The sequence below is a fragment of the Melopsittacus undulatus genome, chromosome 12, assembly GCF_012275295.1.
Source record: "Melopsittacus undulatus isolate bMelUnd1 chromosome 12, bMelUnd1.mat.Z, whole genome shotgun sequence".
In the NCBI taxonomy this organism is placed as follows: domain Eukaryota; kingdom Metazoa; phylum Chordata; class Aves; order Psittaciformes; family Psittaculidae; genus Melopsittacus; species Melopsittacus undulatus.
Window position 1 is genome coordinate 8,453,447 of NC_047538.1, and position 19,711 is coordinate 8,473,157.

The 19,711-nt window shown below is 56.8% G+C and overlaps 2 protein-coding genes across 3 annotated transcripts in view; one reads left to right on the forward strand and one right to left on the reverse strand.

The window, feature by feature from the left end:
• MEGF6 (multiple EGF like domains 6) overlaps nt 1-4,668 on the forward strand; it is a 76,776-nt gene extending 72,108 nt beyond the window's left edge. For both annotated transcript variants that reach the window (XM_031043887.2, XM_034068119.1), the window contains 9 exons: nt 28-156; nt 345-473; nt 589-717; nt 870-998; nt 1,442-1,570; nt 1,653-1,781; nt 2,140-2,271; nt 2,536-2,583; nt 2,754-4,668. In XM_031043887.2, coding sequence (XP_030899747.2) covers nt 28-156; nt 345-473; nt 589-717; nt 870-998; nt 1,442-1,570; nt 1,653-1,781; nt 2,140-2,271; nt 2,536-2,583; nt 2,754-2,797 — 998 coding nt within the window. In that variant the 3' untranslated portion in view covers nt 2,798-4,668. The remainder of the gene's footprint in view (nt 1-27; nt 157-344; nt 474-588; nt 718-869; nt 999-1,441; nt 1,571-1,652; nt 1,782-2,139; nt 2,272-2,535; nt 2,584-2,753) is intronic.
• Nucleotides 4,669-4,932: 264 nt separating this feature from the next.
• ARHGEF16 (Rho guanine nucleotide exchange factor 16) lies at nt 4,933-14,008 on the reverse strand. The gene is made up of 15 exons (XM_034068591.1): nt 13,871-14,008; nt 12,432-12,966; nt 11,895-11,946; nt 11,343-11,512; nt 10,779-10,835; nt 10,197-10,357; nt 9,895-10,047; nt 9,187-9,316; nt 8,940-9,014; nt 8,212-8,304; nt 7,940-8,094; nt 7,436-7,627; nt 7,007-7,080; nt 6,535-6,636; nt 4,933-6,092 (listed from the first exon to the last, which is right to left on the reverse strand). Exons 2-15 carry the CDS (start codon nt 12,939-12,941, stop codon nt 5,953-5,955), a joined length of 2,064 nt encoding a protein of 687 aa, XP_033924482.1. The 5' UTR covers nt 12,942-12,966; nt 13,871-14,008; the 3' UTR covers nt 4,933-5,952.
• Nucleotides 14,009-19,711: the final 5,703 nt, after the last annotated feature.

Sequence of the window (19,711 nt, forward strand, 5' to 3'; positions counted from 1 at the left end):
TGTCGGCTCTGTTCCCTTATCCCGCAGGATGCTCCCCCGGCTGGTACGGCCGGGACTGTGGAAGGGCTTGTGAGTGCAAGAACGGGGCCTCTTGTGACCCTGCCACGGGGATGTGCCATTGTCCCGCAGGATACATTGGTGCTGACTGCAGCATCGGTGAGTGCCAGGCTCAGTGGGATGAGCTCACAGGAGGTGAATGGTGATGGGTGCATATCCTGCACACAGCCGGGCTGCCAACCCTGCCCTGCTCCATCACTTACACCCTGCACTGTCCCCATGGCTGTACTCACATCCCATTGGGAAGTCTGTGTGATCAAAGCGGCTCAAGGTTTCTCTCCCTCCAGGATGTCCTGCTGGTCACTATGGCAAGGACTGTGCACAGGTGTGCTCCTGTGGGGAGGGTGCTACCTGTCACCCCATCACCGGAGACTGCGTTTGCCCACCAGGAAGAGCTGGTCCCACCTGTGAGCAAGGTAAATGACACCAGTACACGCAGGTCCTGAGTGGGAGCCCATTGCCTTACCCAGCGAGCTCTGCTTGTGCTGGGTGCTCCTGTCTGAAGTGCTCTGTGTGCCTCTGGCCCCGCAGGCTGTGAGAAGCACCGGTTTGGGGTGGGCTGCCAGCAGACCTGCTCCTGCCGCAATGGGGGTCTGTGCCATGCAGCTGATGGCTCCTGCTCCTGTGTGCCCGGGTGGACCGGGGAGTCCTGCGAGTCAGGTAACCCGGACTTGAATGCATGGGCCCAGTAACTGAGCCCCCTCAGTCTGTTCCACACTGGGTGCAGTTCCTGTTGTTGTGCCTGTTCTTCCCCATTACATCCCTCTGACGCACAGAAGGGATCAGGAATCCTCACTGCATCTTCCCTGCAGAATGCCCACCGGGATCGTACGGTGCCAACTGCCAGTTCCGCTGTGCCTGCCTGCACAACGCCTCCTGTGACCCGGGGACAGGAGCCTGCCGCTGCCCCGCAGGGTACTATGGGCCCCTCTGCGAGCACAGTGAGTTGTGGCACCAGAAACACCTCTGCCTGTGCAAGGGGTGCTGTTTCCTAGAGCTCATCCGGAGAGCAGGACCATAGCCCCAAGCTGTGACCAGCTGCACTCACACGCATGGCTCTGTGCAGCACTGGGCTCTTCTTACCAGTGTTCACAGGGAATCACACCCAGGTAGCAGAATAGTCACAGGCAAGGTAATTTCTATTCTCTATTCTATTCACTATACAGAGGTGCCTTTCCAAGGCAGCTGAGCATGCACAGCACCACTGCACAGCTTAAGGCTGAGCAGCCAAGAGAGCTGCATCCATCTGGGCTCTGCTGGACGAGAAGGGCTCACTACTTCTCTCTGGTGGGCTGATGGAGGCTTTGCTGCAGAGCTAAGTACAGCTGAGCCTGGGCTCACCGCAGCCACGCTTTAACGAGCTCCCCATCTGCCTCCATCCCAGGTTGTCCCCCAGGTTTCCATGGAGCAGGCTGCTGGGAGCACTGCGACTGTGAGCATGGAGCAGGCTGTGACCCTGTCACCGGTCACTGCCGGTGTCCTGCTGGGCTGCATGGCGAGCGCTGCCAGACAGGTACACATCCTCATCCCAGGAGCAGCTGGATCCCAAGGTGGGATCTTGCCCTGCACATGCAGTATCTCACCTCCCAACACAGGCTGCAAGGAAGGAACGTATGGAGAGGGATGCCAGCAGCTCTGCGACTGCATCGGCAACGCATCCTGTGACCCGACCACGGGGCACTGCCTGTGCCCCCCGGGGAAAACCGGCCTCAAGTGTGACTCAGGTGAGTTGGAGCAGTGCTTGGGAAGGTCCTAACATGGGTGTGAATCCCTCCTGTTGGAGCTACATCCCCATGGAAGGAGGTTGTTTTTGTGTGTGTGTCCCAAAGTAGTGAGAGGGCATCTCAACAGTGGTCACTGTGCCAGTCTCTGTCTGTAGTCAGTCTCCCAGCCTCCAGTGTCCTCATGTTTAGCTCACCAGAGTCAAAAGGCTGAGGAACAAACGCAGGAGGAACGCTTTGTTAGCCTGGGGGTGTCCTGTACCCCCAGAGCTCAAGAGCCCTGAGCACAACGGGAGGTGCCTGTGCCCAGCAGCAGCATCAGTCTGAGCTCCAGAGCCCAGCACCTCCTGTTGCTCCCCAGACTGCCGACCGACCGAGTATGGCCCTGGCTGCAGCCTGCCCTGCCAGTGTGCCCCCAGCAGCTCCTACTGCGATGCTCGCAATGGCCAATGCCTCTGTCTGCACGGGTACACGGGACCGACCTGTCGGGAAGGTAACGTATGGGTGCAGCACCACAGTGGGTACCACTGAACGTGGGGGGACCCGGATGCAGAGCCTGCTGCAGAGGAGGGATGTGGTGGGACCCCTGCTCATGGCCCGGTGGGTTGGCTGTGGGAGCAGTTTTAGCTCAGTTAAAACCAGCCACACAGTGCAGCACTACCCAATGCCCTGCCCAAACACAACTGATCCCACTGGCTTGGAGCGAGTCCCCTGCGGGTGCTGGGATGCTGGAAGGACAGAATGCCTTGCTTTGCAGGTGGTACCCCCCGTCTGCCATCGGCTGAGCATCCCTCCTCAGTCCCAGGTCAGTAACCAACCAACCAGTGGCCTCTTGCACACTGGGGTGCAGGCAGCACCCTAAACCCACTGCTCCTGGCTCTGAGCAGTGGTGCAGGGGATCAGCCTTGAGCATCTCCCCTCGGAGACACAAACACAGCCAACAGTGACTGACCCATCTGGTTTCTCATCCCACAGGCTCATCTCCATCCCAGGGTGGGCTCTGGCCAGCAGAGCACTAGGGCCTGCAGCCACCTCCCACACTGTGGCCAAGCGGCCACCTGAAGAGTCAGTGACCTATTGAATGAACCTGTTTACAAGCCACGTCCTGACAGCCCAAGCTGCTGCTTCTGGAGTTGTCTGAGCCAGGCTGGAGCACCCAGTGTCACCAGTTCCACCACAATGGCACGTGCTGGGCTCCCCATCACGCACAGCGACACCGGCCAGACAGCAGCAGAAACAGCTCAGAAGCCATTGCTTCTCACAAGCAGACTTGGATAGCTTCTGGCAAACTGCTGCCCTTCTCTTTTTGGTGCTGGGCTTGGGGAGGGGGCTGGAGTTATGGCCCAAACCAGGTATTTATGCACCCATACTTATGGGAAGCTGTGCGCTGGTGGTGTCAGGACTGATGCTGAAGGCGCCCGGCTCTCCTGCAGGAGTGCCTCCTCCCCTGGACCTTTACATCTGGATTTGCAATGGTCTCTTACTGCAAGTTATTGGAGGTGTTGGGCTCTGGCACTTACCCACAGTCCTGCAGAGCGGGTGCCTCCATCAGTCCAGCAGAGGCAGTGCCATCCCCACCGTGATGCTGAGCCTTCAGGGGGGCAGGAGCCTGTCTTTCATACCAGGAGTGAGCATCCCATGACATCTGCTTCAGTGAACAAGAAGCCTAAATTAAGTGTGTTAATCCAAGATACACTGTGGATAGACACAAACCTCTTGCCTGGCCTGGTCAATGCAGAACCCTACTTGAATGCTCCCACCCCAACCCGGGACATGTGTTATTTTGGCTCTGGGAAGGGGATGGAGGTGGGAACAGCAGCTGGATCCCAACTCAATGGGGAACACGGAGCCACAGCAAAGCCTCGGCTGCCGCCTGCAGCAACCAGGAACACAAGAGCCCAGCACAGCCCCAACTGCTCCATGGATTTGCACAGAGCTGTGGGGAGCAGAGCCCCAGAGCTGCCCATGGCAGCAGACACCAGCTCTGCCAAGGGGACGGGCTCTCCCCAGCCAGCACATCTGCCTCTGCTGCTGCAGCCCAGCCCTGCCCGGGCACTCGGCCTTTAAGTTATTGCCACAGGGGCCAACTGAGAATAATAAAAGAATTGTTTCTTTCCCGATGGATTCATTTTCATCTGCACAGAACGTGTCAGGTTGGGCCAATTCTTGCATCTGATTTCTTCCTTAACAGTATTTTTGCCTTAGATGTCACTGTTGTGCAGAAACGATGTTAATCTAAGGCCGTAGTGAAGGACCAAACTGGTGTCATTAGGTTGGATGGTGACCGATCGGTACCAGGGAGGAGGAAGAGTTTGTCCGTGTGCCAAACGCCTGCGGCCCCCGCTCGTGGCGCTGCCCCTGCTCCAGACAATGCCACCTTTGGTGCCCTTTGCCTTGGGGCGGCCGGGGCAGAGCCCCCAGGTTCCTGTGTGCTCCCCGGGCAGTGCCAGCCCCGCACCGGGCGCCCAGCACCCGAGCCGGGCTCTGCAGGGCCAGCGAGGAGCCAGCCCATGGCAAGGGAGGCAGCGCGTCCCACGGCCACCGCAGGGCAGGGAGGGCTCTGCCTCTGTGGAGCTGCTCCAGGAGAGCACGGACCCATCCCTGGCCTTATCCGTGGGGATGGATCCGTCCTGTCCTGTCCCAGCACAGGGGCCTGAGCTGCAGCTCTGTGGCTGGGAGTATCTCATCCGTCTGAGGAACTCTGTACCTGTATTTTTATATCATGATTTGTTCTCCTCTTCATATTTAACACAGTTTGTTTCCGTATCTCTTTCCATGTAGCCAGTGTCTCACTGCTTGGATCCCACCTCTTCTATTTAGAACTGATGAAAAACCTGAATTCTTCCACAGTTAAGAGAAATAAACAGAAAGCCTCACTTATCTCCATTGACCTTGTCTCTCTCAGTCAGTTACACCGGGGACAGCAGGTTTCAGGCAGCGATGCTGAAGGATGGAACCTGAGATGTGTGTATGTCCAGAGGCTGGAAGGATGCTGCCTGCAGAAGGAGCTGACAGTGAGGAAACCTGGCTCCTTGGTGCTGGTGTGACACTGAGCTGTCATCTCCATCACCTCTAACAGGTCAGACACAGGGATCTATGTATGCTGCCACCATTGCACACAGGCCCCTTTTGGACAAGGAAAACATTGGGATCCTTTAACAGTTTAATGAAAACAGACCCATTACAGCAATGAATCCAAACCCAGGCAGTGCACAGAGCTGCCGTACCCCAACACTGCAGCCACTGTTTCCCACCCCAAAGACCCTACAGTGTTAAACATCCCATTCATGGAAAACCCAGATCCAAACAGCTCAGCTGGGACAAGCGACCCTCCTGCCTCAGCTTCATTAACCACACGTCAGTGCTAACCCTGGGGGAGAAGGGGAGCAGAGGGGACTGCTCTGCCATGGCAAGGATGAGGTTTGACCCTCTGTGACCACATCCCACTCCTGCAGGATGGAGTCCCCTGGGTTCAGATGGGATCTATAGCATCGCTCCCTTTGGTCTCCCGTCTCACCTATACAGCAGGGGTTGTGAATTGCTTCCCAGTGCCTGGAGCATCCTATTTCCAGCCAGAGCTGGCTCCCTGAGAACAACTCCTGACTGCAGCAGCCTCTGCTGCCTGCCAGGTCAGTGAGCAGCTGAAAGGTGATGGCACTGCTCACCCTGCAGGGTCAGAGCCAAGAGTAACCAGGAGGAGAATGGGGGAAGGAAGAAAATAGGGAATCATGAGAGAAAAGAGGTCAAGGAATAGCTGAGGGTATGGATTGAAGGTCCTGAAGCTCTGGGTTCAGGTGTGCTCCCTCAGCCCCAGCTCTTCCCATAGGAGATGCACAGTCACTGCCAGCGGGCACCGGCCCAGGCGTCAGCAGGGATGGAGACGGCAGCACGAGCTCCTTCACAGAGCCCCGAGCACAGCCGCAGCCTTTTCAACCCGCGCCAAGCCCTGGGCTGGCTCCTGGAGCCTGTTCCAGGTCATTAATATCAGTGCTGGGCAGCAGCGCCCGGCTGCCAGGTCCCACATTCATCAGCTGCTGTCACAGCCAGTCCTGAGCAACAGGATTGCTGCTGGTGGCTGCTCCAGACAAAGGAGCTCAAGCAGGAAGGTTCCTCACTCCCTTCTTGCTCTGGGCTCAGTCCATAGGGGTGTGAAGCCCCATTGCTGGGCTGGCAGCTACACGTCGGTCTCGAGGCGCAGCCGCTCCATGCGGCGCACGTTGCACTCCACAGCCGTGCGGTTGGTGATGTGCCGAGCACAGGCCTGCGGGAACCAGCCCCGTTCCCCATCCCGGAGCCGCTCCCCCCAGCACCAGCCTAGAGGAGAACAGAGCCGGACACACAATGAGGAATGGTGGTGGTTGATGGGGATGCTGGGAGGGCTGCATCACCCCCATCCCATGTTGATGCTGGCTGGGGCATGCGGGGAACGCTTTGCACAGGAGGGGTTTCTGATCTGCTGCTGCTCTGGGGCTGGTTTCTCACCTCTGAGGCTCCTGCTGCTGGCTGCCATTCACAGCCCGTGCACAGGAGTCAATGCTAATGCAGTGTCACCCCCATCAGCCTCCAAGGACCCACCATCATCCACTGGGACAAGGCACCAGGCAGCAACATGGACCTCACCAACAGCCACAGGCTCCTTGGAGCTTCTGGTAACTATAACCCCACTCCGCTGGGATCACTGAAGCTGTTCCCCCTCCCATAGCTCCACCAAGGGCAAACCCCCCCCAGCTGCAGCTCCCTGCCCGCTGGCACTCACCGTCCTCTGCCCCCAGCACCAGGACCACATCCGCCTGCTGCAGGGAGATCTCATCCGCCTGCTTAGCCAGGTAGGGCTGGGTTATCTCCACTTGGCTCAGATCTGCAGAGCACAGGGCAGCAGGGACACAGGGAGATGAGGGCAGGACCCACAGCCCCACAACCCCACTCCAGCCCAGCCTGGGTGCCCTCCCCTTCAGGCTCCACAGCTCCATTCCCTTCTTGTCCCTGCCCCTACAAGTACATAGGGAGGGGAAAAAATCCCAGCAGCCTGAGGCATCCCTGGAATTTCACTGTGCCTCCCAGGGAATGTATTTAAGGTTTATCTTGACTGATAACTTCATGGGAGGCGATTCCTAAAGGGCAAGGCTTGGTATTCAAGTTCACCTTTCCATCAACACATCCTCCGCTCCTTCTCCAGCAGGAGCAGGTAAGAGCAGGGGAGAAACCCTGTGCCTGCAAATGTCCAGTACCTCCTTTAGGAGTTGTATCCGGCTTCTCCTTCTCCCTGTGCATCAGTGCAGTGATCCACCGGGCACGGTCGCTCCTGGCAGAGGGGAAATCCGTATCACAAAGAGAGCCTTAGAGACAGCATCTGTGTTGCCAGCAGTAGCTGGGGAATTCCCAGCAGGATAGAGGCTTTCAAGGGCAGTCTGACCGGACAACCATTTGATCAGAGCATTCAACATCCAGGTGTTTTGGAAGCAGTACACACTGCTCGAGTTGGACACAGGAAGTATTATATGGGAATGATAAGGGAAATCTAAGAGAAAGAAGCAGAACCGAGGAGAAACGCACACAGGTTCCCCTTTCATGTGAGCAGGAAAAGGTGCTCAGGGGGATTCCCAAGGAACCAGTTTATCCCATAAGCATCAACAGGTGCCCTGTGACATCCCACTCACAGCGTCTCTGCCGACAGCACCATCTCCTCGCGCCGGCCCTCGCTGTCCTTCTCCATCACCACCCGGAGCAGGAACCCCCCGGCCGTGCCTCGGGCTGTGCCAGGAGGAGGGGAAGGTGGATCCGTGCTCTCCATCTTCTCCACCGTGACCTGGTCCAGTGTGGCATAGTTCAGGACAGTGTAGCTCTCCTCGCTGCGGGATGGGAGCAGTACCTCAGCCATGCGGATGCTGCCGGTGGGGACCGAGCTCCCTCCCCTGCTCAGAGCCCCGTGGGTGAAGCTCAGCATCCCTGAGGTGACTGTGGCAGCCAGGACACGAGCTGATGCTCGAGGTGGGACATGGCTCTGCAGGCTAAGCAAGGCCAAGAGCAGCAGAGCTGGCTGCTTCCCTTCCCAGTCTCAATTGAAAGCCCAAGAAACCCTTCGGATGTCCCTGTGTGCTGCTTGGGGAATGGGGATCTTAATCCCTTTCCAGGGACAGGAAGGGACCAGCCTGGACACCCACCTCTTCTTCTTGGTTATGATGAGGACGTCATTGAATAAGAAGAGGTAGCAGAGCTTGCCAGCGCCGCGGCGGAAGATGCCGGCCTCTTCCGAGAGCAGCAGGTACAGCTCCCCCCGCTTCAGCAGCCAACGGGATGCGGAAATCAGTGGGAATGGCTAAAAGGGATCCAGGGACAGTCTGACTGACTGAAGCCTTCCTGGAAGGATTCCCAGCACAGGTCCCACACGCATGGGATGCGCCCCTCTAACAGCACAGCCCAGGTTTCCCCCTACCTTCTTCTTCCCAAACTCCAGCTGTTTCTGCAGGGTGTACATCTGCTCCGTCCTCTCCATGGCACGAGCACCTTCATTGCAGTTCTTCACCAGCTGCAAACAGAACAGCACCACAAGGGTCATCCTTCACACCAGCACTGCTGGGTTGGGTCCTGCCCTGCCACAGGCAGGAGGAACAGCCAAGCCCAAACACAGGGCTCAAGGCAGGTTTGGGGACAGGCAGCTCGAGGTTCTCCTGCCATGGCCAGAGGTGACACATTTGCTCAGCCTGGAGAAGGACCAAAGCAAACCCACACCAAAACTGAGCTTCGCCAAGCAGTAATATGAAGAGGAGGAATCCATCATCAAAGAGAAGGGGTTAAGAGAGGAAGATGAACAATCAGAGAGATGGAACAGGACAGAAGCCTTCCACAGGCAGGTGAAGCATCACCACTGTTCACACACTCCCACGGTGCCCTTGCCCCTCTGCCAGCCTGATCATGGTGGTCCAGCAAGGACAAAGGATGGACCAAAGAGGAAAGATGATGAGGAGAAGAAGGAAAAAACCAAGATCAGGTGAAAAAGGTGAGCAAGGGAGAAGATGTGAACATCCAGCAGCTGTTGGAGAAGAGACACCTCAAGTGAACCGATGCAGGGAGAAGACTGAGTCCTGTATGGCAGGCTCAGGCACAGTGATGGAGCGGTGCACCGGGAGGAGGACAGGTGGAGAGGTGGCATCCAGGCCTCACCTTGCTGATGGCTTTCAGGGCTCTGGTGGCAGCTCCATAGGCTGCAGTGCCTGCCTCTGTTTTCTGACACACAGTCTGGAATGTCAAGGTAAGATGCTTTAGTGACAGTGCAAGACAGGACCTGAGCATCGGCTGCTGCCCTGGGAGCTCTGATGCTTGAGCTGCTCCCAGTGCTCAGCAAACTGAAGGGTGCAACACGGCCACCTCTGCAGAGGTGCCAAGCAATGCCACCCTGTGGCTTACTTACATCTAGGAGCAGAGGAAGCCGGGTTACCCTCTGCATAGGGAGAATGAGAAATGAGAACATGGGCAGGCCTCCACATTCCGGTTTCCTTTCAATTTGCTTCAAGGTCTCTTTAAATGAGGGGTTTGTGGCTCTGGAACAGGACAAGGAAGCTCCATTAGCTCTGTTCTTCAGCTGTCCAGGTTTTCCAGCAGCTTTCCATGCAGGAGCAGTGCAGTGTGGTGAGGGCACTGCCCTGCTGCTCAGCAGCATGAGCTCCGAGTGGAACACAGGCTGACCCACGAGTGGATGCTGCACAAGCACCTAGAGATGCTGCGTCCACCAAAAGGCAAGTAAAGCCATAGATGTACCAGCAGCAGACACAGACCTGTACCACCAGTATGATGTGGGGATGAGGAGCCTCTGTGCGTGTCCTAATGTACCACACAGGTACACTTATATACACTTATAGTGCTCCCATTTATCCCCATCCTTCACCCTTCTTACAGCACAAATCAGATCACATCCCAGTCACCCCACACAGGCACACAGAGCTCTAGAACTTGAACTGTGCTCAGAAAGGGGACAGCCTCCTTAGGGAAGAGGAAGAACGCACGGCTGAGGGAGCCACACACAGGTCCTGGTCCCATCTGCAGCCCTATAGCATCCCTGCAGCCCAGAGACCCTGTGGAGGCAACTCCTCTGCAAGGCGGAGCACACAGCAGTACTCACAGCAGCCTCTGAAGTGTCCTCTGCTGGTAGACCTCGTTGGAGCAGTAGCTGATGTAGGGACTGAAGTGGTTCGAGGCGTGCTCCTCCACGATGTCACTGATGTCAGGAATGAGGAGGTGCTCCTGGTGCCGCTTCTCCAGGTCTTCAAAGAACCTAAGAACAGAATTGCAACCAACTTCACCACATGACCTGTTAGGGCTTCACAAATGAACGTGTGCTCCACAATGTTCCCACTGCCGCTTCCCTGTTTTCCCACATGGGACAAGGTCCGGATCCCTTCTGCACAGCCCAGCTCCACCTGCCTTGTGCTGATGGTCAGGATGTCGCTGATGTTGGAGAAGAGGTGGTGGTGCTCTGTCTGGGTCATGGTGTCCTTCAGCTCCTCTGACCGCATGAAGTGGCACACCAGGATGCTCAGGCTGTGCATGTAGGAGTACTCAGAAGTGATGATCTCAAACATTGCCTGAAAGAAAGCAGGGCAGGGAAGATGCAACAGCACAAACAAAGGAGTGAATTAGAACTTACTACATCAGGTTGGCATGAGGCTGCTGGAAACACTTTGCTCCAACAGTACATCATTCCCTAATCCTGCATCCCTGGCCTACCAATAACTTCAGCATGGTTTTGGGCACTCAGTCATTTATAATCTACAGCACTCAGATGTTTTCCCTTCCAATAGGAAGCTTTCCCATCAGTATCCAACAGAGGTGCCTCATCCCCACCAACACGAACAGGCGAGTGCTCCAGTGGTGCCCAGTTCCAGAGGTACCAGCAGAACGGATCCTGCGTGCAGGAGCTGAGCCCTGCACGAGGGCTGGGGCTCAGCCATACACATCCCACCGGTGTCCACACTGCACTGCGGGCACTGCCGAGGGTCCTCTCACCTCCTGCCGCTTGCGCTCCTCAGGGGATATCCAGTGCAGGATTCCTGCTTCCAGCACCTGCGGAGGAGAGGCCGGATGAGCAGACCCTTCACCACCGAGCGTGGTCCTTGCACGCCCTCTAGTGCGGTCTGAGGCTCTGCCCAGCCCCTCACAGCATCCCCACTGCTCACAGCTGATGCTCTGCAGTACAAACACGGTGTGGTTTGGGTTGAAGGGACCTTAAAGCTCATCCAGTTCCAACCCCTGCCACGGGCAGGGACCCCTTCCACTGGAGCAGCTGCTCCAAGCCCCTGTGTCCAACCTGGCCTTGAGCACTGCCAGGGATGGGGCAGCCACAGCTCCTCTGGACACCCTGTATCCCAGGTACCCACAGAACAAGCTGCTTTCCCCTCTCACAGGCACAACCACAGCAGCTCCACCAGCACCCAACAAGCTTGGACAGGACCCTGCGTGTCCCAGCCAGGGCTGGACAGCCCCAGGACATCCCATTGCAGAGACTGATGCTGCAGAACCATCCACTCCAGCTTGTTGTACAAGTACACACATCATGAGCATGGGCCCTACCTCTGGGAGCTGGCTCCAGGTCACTTGTGCTGGGCGATAGCTCTGCACCACGATAGCAGCACCCGCAGGGGACGGCTCCTCTGGGATGGATTCCTCCAGCACATCCTCATCTGACTCATGGCTGACAGAGTTCAGGCCCCTCTCCCGGATTTCCTGGTACAGCCGAGGCTCTGCACAAGGGGCACAAGGTCAGCAAAGCCTCTCCCAACCCATGGCCTCCATTGCAAGCACCAAGAGCCCTGCTGCAAGCGCTGTGAGCCAGGGCCAGCACCAGCACGCCCAGGTTGGACTTTGCACAGCACCAGTGAACCAACAACTTCCACTTCCCCCAGTCTGCCCCTTGTTTGCCGAGCTGGGAGCGCTCCAGCAACCAGAACGTTATCACAATGGGAAGTGGGGCTGCAATGGTCCTGCTGCTGGTGGGGATATGGGGGCAAAGCAACAGCCCCAGGACAGGGACGTGGCAAAGGAACCTGCAGTGGTTCTGAGCTGTGCTGTGGGGCAGAGGGGATGATGGATGCACTGGGGAGGATGGAGGGAGGCAGCACTCACGGTCCTTGAAGGAGCCCCCACGCTTCTGCACCCGCTTCCGCCCGAAGGTTCTCTGCAGGAGGAAGAAGAGGAGCAGAGGCTGCAGCTCTGGGAAGCACTGGGCTCCTCTGGGAAGGCACCAGCAAACACTGCCCTGCTCTTTCACTCTGTCTGAGCTCCTGTTTGCCTTCCCCAGTGACTCAGCTCTCACCCCGTGTTAGCAGGGTCACTATCGAAACCCTTCCCGTCTGTGTCTCACACCTGGACTTCGCCTGTACCGAAGTCTCCCTTTCCCCAGGCCTGCTTCACCCCTGTCTGCACACACGCAGCCGCACACCCGACCAACCCCTCCCTGCAAACACCCTGCAGAAGCACAGAGCAGCCGGTTCCTTCCCATGTCAGCTCTCCCCAAGGACCTGCAGCATCAGTTGGTGACAGGCAGGTTCCCCAGGGCAGGAATCATCACCAGGCTCAGGAGCCCACATTGGGCTCACAGCTCTGCCCCAAGAGGAGCTGCAGGAAAGAGGCCCTACAGACCCCAACAGCCCCAGAACCCACCTTGCTTCTGCCGGGGCTGTGTGCAGGCAGAGCACTGCCCTCCTCGGACACAGGTTTCAGTGAGGAGATGGTGTTTGTTGGCCCCGGCTCCTTCATGGCCGCTCGGTAGGACATGTTCCTTAGGTTGCGCTTGAGGGTTCCCCCCCCATCCTCCTCCTCCTCTGCCTCCAGGGACAGACCTGGGACCGACGTCCCCTTCGGGTCAGGGCTCAGCAGCTCCCGGCTCTGGAGCCGGGATGTGTTGTGCTTGGTCCTGGTGGACACAGCCAAGCTCTTGGGGATGAGCTGCTGGGTGCCCACCTTCATTGCGGCCGGGCTGTCGGTGCTGAGGACGATGCGGCGCGGCTCGGCCGTGGGGGGGGACCCCATTGCCAGCAGGGAGGTGGCATCGGGCACCGTGGAGCTGTGCCTGCCGGTGGGGCTGGGGGGCTCCGGGTGCACCGGGTGGCACCGGTACTCCAGCAGGAAGGCTTTGTCTTCCACAGAGCTGCTGGAGGGGCTCCGGGACATGGCGGTGGCACAGGGAACAGGAGCACTGTGTAAGACAGACAGACAGACAGATGAGCTTCCGGTACAGCAGAGGGCATTTATGTGTTGCTCCCACAGGGAACCTGGGGATAGGCTCCTCTTTCCCGGGATGCTGTACACACACCGACCCCATTCACACACACTCGTGATGCTCTCACCACCCCTGTGCCTCTCCTGCAGCTCCTGCCATGCAGAGCGGTGCTGGATGTGTCCAGGCCTTTCCCTTCCTGTTTGAGGTGCTGTGAAAGCCCCACGGGTGCCTCACCCCAAGCCTTGTGCTCCTCAAAGCTTGTTCCTGCCCCAGACCGCTCCGGGAGCGGCTCCACACAACCAAAACCACCGGCCCCAGTCCCTGCAGCTCCTCCTGTGCCACCCACACCCCGTGCACCTACAGAGCAAACAACAGAGCCTCTCACCCCACTGCCTGCCCCACTGCAGGGCTGGAGGTAAAACTACGGCTTCATTCCTCTCAGCTGACACATTCTGTCCCACCTCCACCTCCGAGCTGGTCCTCAAACCCCACAGAGCAGGAAGCAGACACCAAGACTCGAACACATCTCCCTGCACCAGTGAGTGGCGAAAGGACGGGACAGACCCAGCCACAAAACCCCATTTGATCCCGATGCTGCCTCTCCGCCTGCCCTGGACGGGAACACAACCCTCGTGGCCAGAGCTCTGCAAACCATCCGGGAGAGCCTCGTGGTGCCCTTAGCCCCATCCCGAGGGCGAGTCCCACCTGAAGCACATAACGACCGAGGCGCATCCGGTCCCAGCGGCGCAACAGCCCCAAACCCCCCCCCCCCCCGGACCCCGGAGCCTCAGAGCCGCAGCGCTCACGGCCCCGGAGCAGCCCCAGCCCCGGGCACGGGCACGGGCACGGACCCGGACCCGGACCCGAGCTCGGCACTCACCGCGCTCCCTCCGCGGAAGCGGCGCTGCCGGTACCGGGCCCCGGCTCTTCCTGCGGGCCCGGCCGGGGTGGGGAAGCGGCAGCACCGCCCCTGCCCCGGAGCCCGAGGCCCCGTCCGCCCCCTCCGGTCCCTGCGCGGCCCCGCGGCCCCCGCTCGTACCCGCGGCCCTCGGGCCCTGCGCGGGGCGGGGTGGGATGGGACCGCCCCAGGGAGGGACCGGGCAGGAGCGGCCGCTGCAGCCGCGGATCCCGTGGGCTCCATCCGGGGGTTCCCACAGCGCTGGGCTCGGAGCTCAGCTCAGCCTCCCCTCGGGCAGGGTCCCTTGTCCTGTCCCTGCATCCCTTGTCCCAAGCCCCTCTCCCGGTTTCCTGCAGCCCCTTCAGGCCCTGGAGCTGCTCTCAGCTCTCCCCTTGAGGCTTCCCCAAGGGCACGGTTCAGGCTCGCGTTGGCAGCTGAAGGCTGCAGGGGTCACACACAGCCCTCGGGTCCCTCCGGTGCCACCCGCAGCTGCCGGGATTGGATCCAAGGTCAGGCTGCGGCCGCTCCCAGCGCGTTCACTGGGAACGGGCTTCGCCGTGACCTCCTCTTCTGCCCCTGCTCTGATTCCCCCCCCGTCCCCCTAAAATGGAGCCTTTTTCTCGGTGTTCGTGGTGAATCTCAAGTGCTTTCCGGATGACAAAGTCCACTTGTCAGCAATATTCTGTTAAAAGACTGTTCCAGCCCCTGCCTGACAATCGCTCCATTATCAGAGCTTTCTTCTCCCATAGATTTCCCCCCTTTCCCTCCGGGGCTAATAAGGAGAAAGGCTGCAGCCGTCACGGAGAGGCAGAGGGTTTCTACTCAAGGGCTCGGCTAAGACTGAGCCCCTTACACGGCAACCTCCAGGGAAGGGCCATTACGCCGTATGGAGGATACCATCATTTGATCACGATGAATGACTTCTTGAAGCAGAGCCCATTCATCAGTTTTGTAATGCGTGTTGTTAGTTCAAAGACCCTGCTTTCAAGTGATTTTTGTTCCCAGGGCCCCCGCTGGAACATCTGACTGCTGTCACTGGATCCTCCCCTCACTCAGCTCTGGGGCTGGAAGGAAATAGGCTTTGACATTATTAGATAGCTCGTTGCTCACCCGTTCCCCCACCCCAGAACGTTCTTGCTCCCTTTGGAGCATCCCTTTGGCAGGACACAGGATCAGCAGCAGTGCCCGGTCCCTCAGCAGCAAGGGGGGTGTCCATAATTTCATTTTATATCATTGACATGTTATAAACCAAGCACATAGAACATCAGACACCAGAGGTGCTGCACAGGCAGTGAGGGCTCAGCACTGTACCAGTGTAGTCAATACAGAGCACTGGACACTTCACAGCCATCCCATGCAGCCCTGGATGAGATGTGGACCTGCCAGAGCTGCTTCCTCACCCTGCACCTCCCTGGGACCCATCCCCGCACTGAGGGAGCTCCAGGATGATGCTGGCACCAGGGATGTGGGATTCACAGTGAGCCCCATGTGGGGCTGTGGGAGGATGCACTGCAAGCATCCGCTTCCCTCTATCCCTGAGCAGTGAGGAGGGACAGAACTGGGCCGAGGAGGAAAAGAAGCTCCAACACCCAGTTCTTCACCAGGCTGCTTCTTCCTGCCAAGCACCTTCAGGCTGCTTCTGCACAAGTTCCCATTCCTACTGCATCCCCCTTCAATTCCTGCTTCTCCATCCTTACACCTTCCCTTACATTCCCCCCCCCCCCCCCCCCCCCCCCCCAGAGCACCTTGTGCTGCTTCTACCCTCCCACCAAGAAAAGAAAGCTCCCAGGACCACTGCTTATAAAAGCACACAGGTTTATTGCATATCAATCTCATGTATAAATTCATTGTAGCATTGGAAAGATTACATTTGGTATACATTCCTATTCTACAGCATTAACCTCAAAATCAGCTTTTTTCTATTCATTATTTTAAAGGGATTTCTCTACACAAGTACATTTGAATCTTTTATCACAAGCATCAAAAGGAAATGTGTAAAATCGCTCTTTTAATTATTTTCTACACTTCATCTCTTTTATTTCATTATGCTCCCAACAAAGCGATTTCATATTAATTAATAACTGCCAACACTTTTCTTCTTCTTCCTGGGCAGTTGGAGGCTCCCAGCCTCGGACGCGAAGGCTAAAATCACATTTACAATAAGTGCATCTACGGAATCCTTGTCCTCTCCATAAAAATTCCACAAACAGACACAATAATGACTGCTAAACACAAGTCATGCACAGTTTACTTATAAACATAACAGAAGCAATATACAATCAAGAATGATATGGAACAAGCACCATCCTCTTTCTCAATGTTTTTTAAACATTATATGAAAACCAGACATTTACAATTGATTTAAAAAAACACTATACAGTCCTAAAGGAGGAAAAAAACCCAAACCCTAAATCAGATCTGTCCTGTAACAATGGGAAAAGGAATGACAAAGGATGCACAGATTTATGATTCTTGCAAGCACAATATATATATGTTTTAAATTACATCTTCTGCAGGCTGGAAATGACATCAGGGCAAAACAGCTCTTGCTTTGAAGAGAATGTAAAATACATTGAGAATTACTGTCAGAATTACTTTGTTCACATGTGAATTGCACATCTGGAAATCAAAGCTGCCTTTTTTTTATTTTTCATCCTTTTTTTTTTCCTTTTTTTTTAAATTTTATATTTTTCCCCCAAAAGTGGTAATAAGAATTAACGACAGAAAGAGAAAAATAACCTTGGAATCATTCAGGAACGGTTTAGTCACAGTTATCACTCAACACTACAAGAAGTTCCATGGCTTGGTGACACAGCAGAGGGTTTTGCCCTGGTGTCGCAGCCCGGGCAGCTCCCATGCCCCGCACGCACACACACACACAGTACAGCACGTAAGAACCGCAGTACAGTCAGCAGAGATTGACCAGGGCGGAGGGGGGGCCTCAATCCAGTGCTTCGATGCTCAGAGTCAACCACGCTCACATTGTTGTGCAAGTGCTCTTCCAAAGGCTGTGTCTGAAGGGAACAGGAGCTGCTCCCCAGAGCGTCTGTCATGAGTCTAAGTGCTTAGGGAGAATTGGAAGCTTCCTCTGCTCTGGTCTGAGCAAGGCAGAAACCCAAGCTCGGAGCTTTGTCCTGGGATGCTGCTGAGCAAACCCGGCTGCGTTTCACTCTTGGACCCTGTTTGGTTTGGCTTTGCTGCTGTGCATCTCCTCCGCCTGCTGCAATGCGTGAAGCACGGGATGCTCGGGATGCACGTGCCTGGAGCAGCTGGTTGGCATAGGGCAAACCGGCTGCTTCCAAGCCAGGTGTTCTCCGTACATCCCAGTCGTGCTGCTCCCCAGCTCTGCACCAGCCGCTGTGATGAGCATCACCACCGCTGCTCACCAGCAGAATGGGCAGGTACATGCAGCAGAACCATCTCCTCCTCCCTGACCAGCTCCAGCAGAAGGGTGTTTGTGGTCAAAGTCATGGTCAGAAATGAGGACCTGTCCTGGAGCACCTTCACTTCCCAGTGGCCGCCAACTGCATCTGGCTACCCCAAAATCCACAGTGCTTCTCCCCTCCTTGCTGTTGTGGCAATATGGCTATGAGATGGGAAAATACTCTTAATAAATAGACCCTACACAAGCATCCTTGGTTTGAATCCTGCCTCGAGCAGTGCCCTGGCTTTAAAACAAGCAGCCAGCCACATTCCAACCCTTGGCCTCTCTCCATCGACACGCTGGTGGCACTGGGTGGACATGAGTGCGATGGCTCCATGGCCCATCACACCCAAGCACCCCAGCCCTGTCCCACCACTGTGCCCTGCTGGCAGCACCCACCTCAACATGCACCTCTCAGCAAACACCCTCCAAAAGGAGGGATTGCTTGTGCCAAACCAGCAGACCATGAACTCAACACCCGCTATGAGCTGCAGCACGGCTCAAGTGCAATTGAATGACAGCTATGAGATAAAGAGAGGTTCAGTGAGGCTTTCTGTTTATTTAATGTGGGGGAATTAAAACTTGTAATCAGTGCTAGATCAGAGGAGATCCTACAGAGACACTGGGCAGAGGGAATGGGAACAAGACTGAATGAGGAGACAGGGAAAGAAGAAAATCATTTCATGACTTTAAAAGCTCTCTTTGCAATGTCCTCAGTCCCTGGCTGGGCTGTGCCCCCCGGTCCCGTGCAGAGGAGCCCATGCTCTGGAGAGCCATGGACAGCTGAATGAGGGATACGGCGGCTGCCCCAGGCCAGGCAAAGCCAACACACTGTGCTCCTGGAGAGACAACACAACAGGAGGGATGAGACAGCGAAGGGAAGACCATATATACCCGAAATACATGCCCACAGCAGTGTTTCTTGGTACTTGGCCACACTTTGGAGACCAGCTCACTGCTGCTCCATCACCTCCTCATGTTGAGAAGTGCGATGCGACCTTAAGGGTTGCTTCAACAAGGACAAACCTCTGGGGCACAGAACATGAACACTTCCTGTTTCCCACAGCTCCCGTTCCAGGAGGCAGACAGCGCTGTGGTCCCTATCAGAAGGATGCACAGATGGATGTGGGCAGGAGCCAGAGCTGCAGCTCAGGCCCCTGTGCTGGGACAGGACAGGACGGATCCATCCCCACGGATGAGGCCAGGGATGGGTCCATGCTCTCCTGGAGCAGCTCCACGGAGGCAGAGCCTTCCCTGCCCTGCGGTGGCTGTGGGACACGGTGCCTCCCTTGCCATGGGCTGGCTCCTCGCTGGCCCTGCAGAGCCCGGCTCGGGTGCTGGGCGCCCGGTGCGGGGCTGGCACTGCCCGGGGAGCACACAGGAACCTGGGGGCTCTGCCCCGGCCGCCCCAAGGCAAAGGGCACCAAAGGTGGCATTGTCTGGAGCAGGGGCAGCGCCACGAGCGGGGGCCGCAGGCGTTTGGCACACGGACAAACTCTTCCTCCTCCCTGGTACCGATCGGTCACCATCCAACCTAATGACACTGGTTTGGTCCTTCACTACAGCCTTAGATTAACATCGTTTCTGCACAACAGTGACATCTAAGGCAAAAATACTGTTAAGGAAGAAATCAGATGCAGGAATTGGCCCAACCTGACACGTTCTGTGCAGATGAAAATGAATCCATCGGGAAAGAAACAATTCTTTTATTATTCTCAGTTGGCCCCTGTGGCAATAACTTAAAGGCCGAGTGCCCGGGCAGGGCTGGGCTGCAGCAGCAGAGGCAGATGTGCTGGCTGGGGAGAGCCCGTCCCCTTGGCAGAGCTGGTGTCTGCTGCCATGGGCAGCTCTGGGGCTCTGCTCCCCACAGCTTTGTGCAATCCATGGAGCAGTTGGGGCTGTGCTGTTGGTGTCAGGCACCTTCCCTGGACGTTGTGGAGAGCAGGAAAGGAAGGTGAATCTCACTGGAAATACTCTGATGCTGCCAATTTGTCCCTTTTGTACCAAAGCCACCCCAAGATGCTTTCCTGAGGCTTTCCTTGCTGTCTGAGGCTCCTGAGGATCTAAACCCAGCCTCATTTCTCCTCTTGGGTGCAAACAGTGAATTGCAAAGGTCACGTCCCAACGCAATCTTGGCTTTATTTAGGTAGCTGTTTCCTTTGTTTTGGCACTCTGGAATGAGGCTTCCCCGTTGTGTTTCTCCACGCTGCCTGCCACAGCAGCCTCCATCCGTTCTCTTCCATACCACAGGCTGCACAGGTCAGGTATTTGCAGGCAGACACGCTGACGGCTGCATGCTGCTTCTCTGAAGTCAGCCATTATCCCAGTTCTGCAAGCAGTTATTACCTGACAAACACTTCCAGGAAGCACATCCAGTACTAAAAGATGCTGAACTTAAT